The sequence below is a fragment of the Physcomitrium patens genome, chromosome 22, assembly GCF_059467195.1.
Source record: "Physcomitrium patens ecotype Gransden chromosome 22, ASM5946719v1, whole genome shotgun sequence".
Lineage (NCBI taxonomy): Eukaryota > Viridiplantae > Streptophyta > Bryopsida > Funariales > Funariaceae > Physcomitrium > Physcomitrium patens.
In genome coordinates this window covers 8,394,060-8,405,567 of record NC_143431.1, presented here as the reverse complement: position 1 = coordinate 8,405,567, position 11,508 = coordinate 8,394,060, and the positions used below count along the sequence as shown (strand labels likewise).

The following is an 11,508-nucleotide window of genomic DNA, read 5'->3' as shown; positions in this document are numbered from 1 at the left end:
CGTACAGCAGACATGTCCAGCGCTGCAGAGACCGCTGTCCATTTTCCGGGAAAGATAATTGTACGTATTCTGTCTCCGCTTACGGCTCGGGTACGGTTTCTTCTTCTCCTCCTTCTGGGCCTTCATCCTAAATTTACAAAGTTCACACATTCATAGAATTCATGTTTTAAAATCCCATTTAAAAATATTTGTTTTCTCAGATTTGACATTGAAGACATCATCATTTAGTCCATGGCTCCTCAAAATACATTTGTTTTTGTACTCAACTTTGCTTGAAATTAACTATAATATCTATGATGTATCATCTATCAACCCCAAAGAAGAATAATATCTATGATCTACGATCTATTTTTACGATGTTGGCCAATTTATAAATGGTGTAATTCCATAATAAATAATTATTTGACATCAATTTTTATTCTATGTACATATATATTTTTCTACATGAGATTAACACCCCCCCCCCCCAACGTTTTAAAATTGTCTTTTAGTTCTGGCCTTCTATAATTAAATTATTTAATTTTGATTACTTAATAAGGCTGTTGGTTTGATTGAGATGTAGTTTGGCCAGCCCATCGTCTCCTTCGTAATCTAGCCGCGTGCTACCGCTTCCGCAGCCGCAGCCGCGGCCGCTGGTCACATCCTCGTGCGGCAATGCGCGGTAGAATGCATGAGCGGCGATGGGAACCGGACGTGGGGGGCGAAGCGGACATGGGGTCCACCGACTCATAAAAGGGGCGTGTTCCGATTCTGAAAAGTTGCAGTGTCCTTGGAGTTGAATTAATTAATTTCCCACGCGCATGTTATGAGCTGATATTCATAGGCAAAGCCTCCCTCAATCTGATAGAAATTAAGCTTGACCCTGAATTTCGTACTGTAGACATCTGCCGACTGGTAGTTGTCACATCTTGAAGGCGGCTTCTTCTGGTTGTAAATGTACGCAGTAGATAACGAAATTGAAACTACAGAAACTAGATTCACAGTCTCCGTCTTGGGAGGACTTTTTTCTGAGACATTTCTTGGCGACGTATTGGTTGCATTACTATTCGTGAAGACCTTGCGACCTTCATTGCCTCTTCGGTATCATGGAAGGGTCTACTCATCCAGTTCAACAAGTAGGCTTAAATAAGGACGTTGAAATCGACTACTCGCAACGGATTATGCACTCACTAACCGATTCTCATGCTGTTCCGTCTCAATTATCTCAGACCGTATCGGGAGACGGTTCAAGTTTTCACGGTTTCTACGACTCCTACGGTAGGATCCCTGATATAAGTCCGGGCTTGAACCCATGGTCATTCATTTCACCACCGCCAGAGCTGCGATGTCTTCTGCCATCAGTGTCCAGTGAATCAGAACCCAGCTGGGAAACCGCCAGTCTGAACCAAAGAGAGGCGCTCGCCGACTTCTCATGGTTTACGGAAGATATAGTCATGCAGCGGCGTATAAATTCATCTGAAGTAACCTCCCCAAGATTTTCAAACATCAAGACATCTGATGAAGTGGGAGTGACTACCAGAGGTTCTCAGGACAATCTATCAGATGTTTGTGCATCTACTTGTCCTCTTGACAAACCAACCTATCAGGTTGCATGGGCACAGTCCGTGCTCGAACTGCAAGCTTTTGAGGGTTCCTACGAACATGACGGAGACCACCTAGAATCACCGAAGGCCGAGAGGCATGTGTCTTCTTCCACGTGCACAGATGCACAGCTTCTCGCAGACAGATCCCATTCAGGGACACCGATTACTTCTGAGTCGTTGTCATCGTCTCTAGTAAGCGATGGTAAGACAGAATCCAAAACCAGGAAACGAAAAACTGAGGCCTGCAGTAGAGATGCCGCAGAAACCTCAGGTCAAAGTGAGAAACGGGTGCGATCGCATGAGGGGGATGAAGAAGATGGAGATGGCGTAGAAGAAGACGCAGAGGAGGATGCCAGAAGCGGTGATCAAGAAACAAAGGAGCCTATGTAAGTAATATGTTCACAATTGACAGTCCCAGTCGAACATGTGAACAACATCCCAAACGGTGAACAGTACAGAAACACATTTATAAACAAGTACTAGAATCGCATCAATCATTTTTGAGAATCTGTGAGGACTGCGACAGTAAACTCTAGGTAAATAAAGATGCATGTTAATATGTATTTTGGCGTGGATAATTAATCTGATCGAGTGATGTTCAGGGCTAGTGTCGTCCGCTGAAATCGCCCCCGAAAGAAGGGAGGCATGAAGAGAGTTCCCGAGCCCCGCTATGCGATCAAGACCAGGGCAGACACCGATGTATTGGATGATGGTTACAAGTGGCGCAAGTATGGACAGAAGGCAGTTAAAAACAGTCCTCATCCCAGGTACTTCACACTACTGGTCTAATTTCTGTGCACGCAACCTTGGCAGTGCTATTGCTCTGATCCACTGCACATGCATACAGTGGAACCATCAAGTCTCTCGTACTTTATTTTGGTTTGAGAAAACAAGCTGATTGTTTTTTGTTTTCGAGAGTTGATTGATACATGAATTTTTACATGACTGACTTTACTGGATAATTAGACCTCCTAGTATTTCTTGAAGCACACATCATGCAAACTGTAATAATGGTCCGACTGTCTGAGTATCGATTCATTAAAATGTCCGATCTCCGTTCAAAGATGCCACCCTTGTGCTGTAAAACTGACAAAGGTATCTCGTGCGAGATCCGGTGCGATAAGCTGACAGGTTACCTTTTAGAAGGGTGGCTGGCTGCATCATCGTACTGATGAGGATTAGTTCCTAGTAGCTTTTCATAAGAAATTTTTGGTTCGCATGCACGTGAATTTTTTTGAATCGCAAGTTAGACTTGTCTATTCAACCGGATTTTACGATAGATGTAGTTTTCTTTTATTTCTAGCAAAAGAACTTTACCAGCGACTAATGGAGCAATACCCTGCATTTTGTTTCGGAGAACATATGAATAATTCATATCATGTTAAGAGGACAGAAAATGAAAGTATTAAGCATAGGTTGACAGTATAATAGTAATATTTGAGCTATTTTCTTTCGTGGATGGGAGAGCCAAAATTTGAGGTCAATATATGCAGTTAGCAATTCATAGCAGTTTCAGCTTCTTCTAACGGTTGAGGGAGAGACTACTTTAAATGCCTGAGAATTGAAGCTGTTGACTGAAAAGGCCTTTCGGCAAAGGTTTTAATGACGGGGGCCCCTATCGAGTAGAACAGGATGTACAGTCCTGGGAAACCCAAGAATTAAGGCCAAGAGAGAGTGCAAGGGAATATTCTACATCCATTCGTTCAGTTCTTCGTCTTTCCAAGCTCTCTAGTTTTTAAGGAATATCGTGCCGAGTGTGTGATTCGACGTCGATGTCGAACCATGTATTATACAGTCGGTAGCCAGTCTTTAGAAGCGTGCATTTCTCATGCAAGGAATCAAATCCACTCTTTCGAGTACTTGAAATGCTGCTTTGACATCATTATTCACTATTTAAAATAAGACTCGCACTTCTTGTTGTCTGACTCGAGCCACCCGTAATGTTGCAGAAACTATTACAGGTGTGCGACACCGAACTGCCCAGTTCGCAAACGCGTGGAGCGCTGCATCGAGGATCCGGGACTGGTGGCCACTGCCTACGAAGGCACACACTCCCACCAGTTTCCGAGTTTCCTCAGATGCCCTCCAGGATACCCGGGAGGATTACCGGGGCTTTTGGCCACCCTGAGCCACCACTACAGCATGGCGAGTAATCCGGCGCTGGAGCCATCTTTCTCAAGTCACAGCCCCTTTAGTTTGTCGGATCTTCTGTTCAGATCATCTATGCTGTTGCCGCACGAACAATCACAAGACCTAGCTTCTCTTCGCTCCAGCTTGAATCTGCTTCGAGCTCATGAGCTGCTTAGATTATAGCAGGAGGCCGCCTGGGCGTCTATTTAGTCTCAGCCCATTCAGTTCGGAGCTCACGACCTCATGAGCAGACACCGAGAAGGTCTGCTGACCAATTTCCCTCGCTCAAGTTTCTCGAACGTGAGTGCACTGTCAAATCAGAGCCAGTTCTTGCGACTCAGTTTCTTCAACACCAGAGCAGCAGGGTGGCTTTCACTTAGATTACAATTCCTTGATTAGTGGCGCAGCAGCATTTGCTCCAGAGCAGCCGTTCGTTCCAAGACCAGAATACTTAAACAGATCTTTTACTGCTCATAGTGCAGCACTTAGTCGAGAATTGTCTGTATCAACGGACGAAGGTCTCTCGGAGGATATGCTTAGACCCACAAATCCCACCACTTCTAGAGCTTGAACTTATCCAAAACCTCAGGCTCATTGTATTTTTGTACATCCCAATTTCAGTCAAACTCAGACGGTGTTTTGGTACTCAAAATCTATGAGTTGGTATTCCTGAATACATGCAGACCATTGTTGTGTATAATTCCGAAGGCCTTGTGAATGGACTGAATGTTCTAAGATTTTTTCTGTTTCTTCTTCAGAGGAGGTTTGGGTTAAAACTTGGTATGAAAATGTGATGGATTACTTCGAGTGTAGAGATTCATTTGCTAGTCTACCACGTTGATGACTCGATTCTTCATGAGCTGGCCAGAACGGCCCCTTGTAATCTTTGACGAATACAACGAAAAAACGCTCTCCAAGCAGGCAAGCCACCTGACACTAATCCTCGCCATTATAGCGGCTTGGCAATCTACGCAAATTGCAAGACCTGCTGGCCTTTTGCCTTCAAGATGATATGAAGACTACTGAAAATTTGCCAGGTTCAGACTAGCTGACTGACAAGGCAACTAGTGAAAAATGTATGCTGGTATCATTTCGTCGACATGGGATAATTCGAAGACATTCTTTTATTCGATCTTAAAATCAAATTCTAACTTAGCGAAGCAAGAATTTTTAGTTTGACGTTTCTCAACACCTCTTTCTAACATTCTCCAAAATTACCTAATCTCCTCTCCAGGAAGCGCATCAAATACCCAGAAACTAGTCATCATTGAAATTTGACCATTCTTTTTTGACTATGAGAGTGGGACAAAGTAGAAAAGGTAGACTTGCAAAATTTACATAGCGGATTAGTGGTGTCAGAGTAATTAAAATCCGAGTACAGTATCAAAACCCTCTCACAGACATCATTACTGTTTTAAATGAACTTCCGCTTTTAGAAAGCGAGTTCTGGAGTTCCGTTTTGGCTATTAAAAGTTTTTTTGTTTTTGTTATTTGTTTTGTTTTTTCACCACATCGAGATCATGCTCGTCAGGGTTGAAACGACTGGATTTCAGAATCATCAAATATCGCGCAGTGCAAGCTTTTACATCAACACGTTGCTCGTGCTGTCAGCTTGGCCACAATAACAGGCGCAGAAACTTTTCGTGATGAGTTGATTCCCAGGAATGAAAAGCAAGTAGCAGAATTGATGTCAGAGCCTGTGCCAGCGCCGGTCCGACGGTTCTCAACTCTTGAAATTTTGTAAGGATCCATGTTTCTCTAGAGAAAAATCCGTCAATCACAATTGACTTTGGATTGATCTGTGGAATGGGGAGTGTTCCGATTTGATCGGCTCATCGTCGCATGATACATGATGTCTCTTCCACCTTGTGCTGAGAATTACCGAAAGAAACTCCCGGAATACTCCTTCAATTTCAGCTTCTTATTTGCTCTGCAGGTAAAGCCCTCTTCCCGGCAGTAGGTCAACCGATCATGTGAGAGCGGGCCCTCGCACCAAAACGTACCGATCATCCCTGCAATGGTGGCGAAACGTCACCCGCAGTACTCCGCCGTGGAATTTCCTTCTCCCGGTCATTTTTGTCCTCTAATCAATCCCACAATCTTTAGAGTGTTCGAAACGCTTGAGCGAAGTCACCGACATATTTGCCACTGACGGAAGCTGGAAATGAACTGGCAGATGACAGCTTCACCTGTCTTGACCAATCCAGTTGACGGCTGCCGACATATAATTCGGTAGTCATTCCGCTCATGTACATCAGCAAGTCCTGAGGATCTGTACCTACTTGGAAACCACTGCACTACACACATGAGCTTCTCGTTGACATTATTACGTCCCCTCCTCCCAAATTACTCTCCAGGCAGCTACCATAATTCTCAGTCCTCTAACAACAACGCAATGCACCACCCCATAGATTCCTAACTGTTGTAGAAAAGACAAGATGTTAAGCGCAGTTAGTATGGGGGAATGTTTCCACTCATTCTATGAGTATAACCTAGGGAAGTTAGCGTACTTCCACATGGGGTGATCCAGGCATCATCCTCACTGAACCTGTGGGAGACATCAGAGGGATGTGGATATGATTGAGAGCGCCGTGAATGGGAACTGCGACGGTTCACCCCAAAAATCAGTGTTGGGTTTAACTGGGGCTTCATGTTGTTAGCCATTGCCAGAATGGAGCAGGCTTCCGACGTGGGGAGCTTCAACGCGAGGAAGCTTTGCGTGGAGTTTTGGTGAGCTCAACAACAACGCACACGACGTCCAGAGACCGAAGACGACGAAGCAGAAGACGAAGACGAAGAAGAGCATCCATGTGGATGAATAAAGGTAGTTTGATGAACTTTAGGATGGATGTACATATGGCTGATGTATGATCATTCATTTGTAAGGATGAATGAACTCTTGGGCACCTGTCCGGACGCGTGCCTCACGACAATTCTCTATTTGGGGTGGCGGATTGAACGTATTTATGAGAATAAATAGTTAATAACATTCCTTGTATTATCCCGCTCAAATCATATTAAAAAAAATTATAAAAAAAATAAAAAATAAAAACAGTAAAAAATATGTTAATCGATTCTTTTTCACGGTTCTTTATTTTTTCCAATTCTTTGAGTTCTCAATCTTTTATGTAAACAACACAAAAAATGAAGAATGGATATTTTTGTGCGATTTTACTCTAAAAATAGAAAATTAAGTATTAATATATATATATATATATATATATGCATATATTATAAAACATTAATGAAATAATCATGTGCTTATGGATTCATTTAAATGTAATAAATAAATAAATAAATAAAAAATTTTAAATTATTATCAAGACAATTGAGACTTTTGAAGAACTAATATCAATACACATTGTTTCAATTATGATTGTATGCAATTTATTCACTTTTCTTTTTAAATTTTCAAAAAATTGAAATGACATAATTGATCATGCTATACAATATTATGACTCACTTCACTTGTAATATTGATGTCTAATGGTGTGCCAAAATTGTTATTTTAATCATCACGATTGCTAAAGTTAAGTTTGTGATAAGATATTTTATAGAAAAATATTTTGGTGTTATCAAATTTAGATGATATTAGCATATTCAATAAATTAAAATCAAACATTATTTTTAAATAAATATATATATATATATATATAAATAACTTTTTCATATCAATATTCAACTCTTTTGTATAAATATTGATGTAACATTAATATATATTATTTAGTCTTGATTTATGTATATACATTATACTTTATTCCTAACAGTAACTTTATGCATTGCAAAATTTAAATAATAAGAATGTAAAATTTAATTTAATTTAAAAAAAATTAATCTTTTTATTTTATTTGGTTCTAATTTGGATAATAAAATTGAAAATTTTACTTTTTTATTGAAAATATAGAATATTAAAAATAATTTTTGTGTAAATATAATTCATTTTATATTTTTATCATTATTTTTTTTATAGCTAAAAAAAATTCTTAAATATTTTTATTGAAAAATTATTCAATATTAGCAACTATATTACTTATAAAATAACTTATTATTATATTATTATCAACTACACTATATGTTTAACTTTAAACTTGAGATATTAAAAATTTCTATGCTTGCTATGTTATCAAAATTCCTACACTTCAAACAATGTTGTAATCATATTCAAGTCAAAAGGATGATTTTAATAAGCTTAATTAAATATGAAAAAGATGTAGAAAAAAAATTGAATAGAGAATTAAAAAACAATCAAAGTTTACTACCAAATTCTTTTGTAAGTAAAATAGAACATGAATAGCAACTAATATTCCTGGTAATAGGAAAAATAATGTAATTAGATGTTATAATAAATTTACACTGTGTGGTCATATTCTATCCCATATTTGACCTTCATCTTTAGTATAAAAAATATATGTAAAATAATTAAGGACTCCATTATTTGCCAAGGAAATTAAGTATAAGATAATGATAGCACATTATTTTGTGTACTATTATTCTTAACATAAGAAACAAAGTATCTCTAAATGTGTCAAAATAAAATTATAAAATGATACCATCACAAAATTAAATTAATAATAAATATTTTGTTACAAAATTCAATATATTCATGTTGATCAAAGTGTATAAGTATGTGACATGGATATACATAAATTACCTAGATAAGAAGTATTAGAAAGAAGGTTAATGAAAGTAGATTTGATAATATCTTATAGAGAAGTTTTTTAAAAACTTCATAGACTTGGATTTGACTTTATAAGTATTTGTAGTCAATTAATAGGTTGAAAACTTGGCCATTAAGTTGGCCATATATTCTACATATTGGCAACTTATAGTACAAATTGGTCATATGACATACATGTAGGAAATTTCCTACATGTGTCTTATAAGTTAGATATATATATCTTATAGGTTGGATACATGTAGAGGTCCTATAGAATGTCACTACATAGTTCCTAGTTAGATAGTATATATGGAGGCAAGAGTAAAGCTTTCTTCATACTTATCAATGACTCTTTAGTCATTAATCTTATTTCAAGAGTCTTTAGTTTTCATGTCTTTGGCAATAGCCATTCAAATTGAATATTATATCATATTTGAGTGCTTATCTATTTTTGTTTTAGTGACATAAGAGTGTATTGACCTTTTGATTTTTTGTAATTTATATCCTTGATATTTTGATAAGAGTGCTAATTTATTGTTCTTATTTAGTTTTAAAAGTGAATAGATTATTCTATTTCTTTTGGTATGCTTTAAAGGTTGCAGACTATCTACCTTTAAATTAATATATTTTTTATATTATTTTCTAATATTAATTCTTTTCTTAAAAAAATAGACTATTTGTTTTTTTTTAAAAAAATCATTTGATATTAGAAGTTGCACGTTATTCTCTTTTAATTTGATTTGTAGATTTATTAAAGTCCTATATTATAGAAATGGAAGGAAATATTGTAGATACTATTCTTAACAGAAGTAAGAATAAATTTACAACTATTACAAATCTTCATAAGTTTGTTAATATTCTTAGAGTAGAAATTTTATGTATTACTAACATTAATCCTAGAGGTGCTATTCTTATGTTCTATGGAAGAAGTCAACAAGAAAGTTGAAAGTCTTTGCCATGAGTTGTGAAATTAAAAAAAGTAAGTAGATCAAGTTTACAATTAAATTCAAAAAATCTTGCAACTACAAGTATGAGGGAAGCAAGTATAAGTATGTCGGAGAAGTTTGATAGAACATGATCAAAATTATGATGATTTCTACAACATGTGAAGATCTATTTAAGATTTTATTTTTTTCCAATACCATGATGGATTTATTAAAGTTAGATTCGCAAGTGCAGTATTATCTAGATGTACTCTCTTTTAGTTTGCATCTTTCATAGAAAAAATTCAGAATTCTTCTATGATTTGAATTCATTCTTAAAAGTATTTATAATATCATATTGCATGGAATTTACTTAAGAATATACTAGGCACTTGGATGTGGAAGGTAAATGGAATTTGCAACAACAAGGTCCTAAAAATTCTAATAGAAATCTTAACAAACTCCAATTAAATCTTAACAATACTAATTAATTTTTAATCAAACTCAAAAGAAGTCTTAAATAAATTATAAAAGAAATATTAAAAAATCATAAATTAACCTTATATATATATATATATATATATATATATATATAAAAATCTAAAAAAATAATAAAATAAAAATCCTAATATAAAATCAAAGAAATCTTAAAGAAATATGAAAAATGAAAATCCTAAATCAATCCTAATTAAATCATAATGTAATCCTAAAAAATCCTAATCAAATTCTAAATCCTCAATCAAATCCTATCCAAATCCTAATCAAATTCTATAAAAATCTTAATAAATCTTAATTAATCCTTAAAAAAATTATTAAAATCATAATAAAATCTTAAATAAATCTTAAATAAATTTTAAATCCAAAAAAAAAAAATTAAATCCTAAAAATATCCTAATAATTTTCAAAAAAAATCTTAGGTAAATCATATCCAATTCTTATAGCATTTTTAAAATTTCAATAATTATTAATAAAATTATTGATCTTAATTGAAATTTCATCTATATTTATATTTATAAAAAATAATAAATATATAAAATTATAGAAAAATTGAATTCACCTATTGAAAGAAAAAGCTCCTAGAACTTTTAAATATCTGTTGCCATCTTTCTTCAAAATAAATGTTGATCTTTTAGGAGAAATTTTTTTTTTTTGAATAATTCAATTGCTTTATAAATTAATTGATATGTAGATACGTAAGTCAAAGTTACTCTTGCCAAATTTTGCTTCAATCTAGTTGGAAATTTTTTAAAAATTATGAAAACTTTCACTCATTCTAAATTTCATATTTTTGAGACTCTAATTCAATAAAACTTTCATATCTTTCAATCTAATTATTTGATTAGCTTTAAATTTATCAAAAAAATTAAAAATAAGAAAAAAAACAAAACAAAACAAACTTACAAAATTTTACTTATATATTTCTTATAGTACTTACACAATCTTGAAATTTATAAACGAATTTTTATTTTTCACAATCCAAAACCACTAAATATATATTTTTTTTTAATAAGCCTTCAAAAATTCACTATGCATTTAAATCACTTTAAATTAATGTCTGAATAATCTTCTTAAAGTCTTCTCTCTAATTGCACTCTTTAATCAGCAAAAAAATTTCAAAATGATTATAGGTATGTAGTTTTGTGCCTTGGAGTGTGATTTTGATCCATGGTCATAATTGGTCCTCTTTAGATATCAATTTTTGTCTCTTATAATTATCTTCGCTAAAAACTACTCTTCATTTCTTTCTAAAGATGTTAATATCAATTATTTGTCTTATCTATTTTGATTTGTATCATTTATGGTCCTACAAAGTAAGTAGAATTCTTTTTTTATAAGAAAGCAATATTATTACTTATTAATTTTTACTACCTCCTTGTCTATTATGTTTATTTCTTAAATAATTTGCTAAAATATTTTTATTTAAGTTTATTTATAATATTATCTTTCTATTACTCTTTTATCTAATGATTGTATTACAACACAACAACAATCATATTTGAAAAAAGTGATCAAAAAAGGTAGTTGAAACCAAACTCTTATCTTTAGAATAAGAATTATGATCAGCCACCATATATGCTACTAAATTTTTAAATCTTACTTCCAATATAGATTGAAATGAAAAAGTCTTTATCAATCAATTTTTATATAGATTGAAAGATAATGTCAGAGATTTGTTGTTGATAATAGTAAAAATAAATTCACAAGAACAATTTAT

At 34.6% G+C, this 11,508-nt stretch overlaps 1 protein-coding gene across 1 annotated transcript; it reads left to right on the top strand.

The window, feature by feature from the left end:
* Positions 1–2,228: 2,228 nt before the first annotated feature.
* LOC112274993 (putative WRKY transcription factor 57) lies at positions 2,229–4,358 on the top strand. The gene is made up of 2 exons (XM_024504905.1): positions 2,229–2,350; positions 3,533–4,358. Exons 1-2 carry the CDS (start codon positions 2,229–2,231, stop codon positions 3,894–3,896), a joined length of 486 nt encoding a protein of 161 aa, XP_024360673.1. The 3' UTR covers positions 3,897–4,358.
* Positions 4,359–11,508: the final 7,150 nt, after the last annotated feature.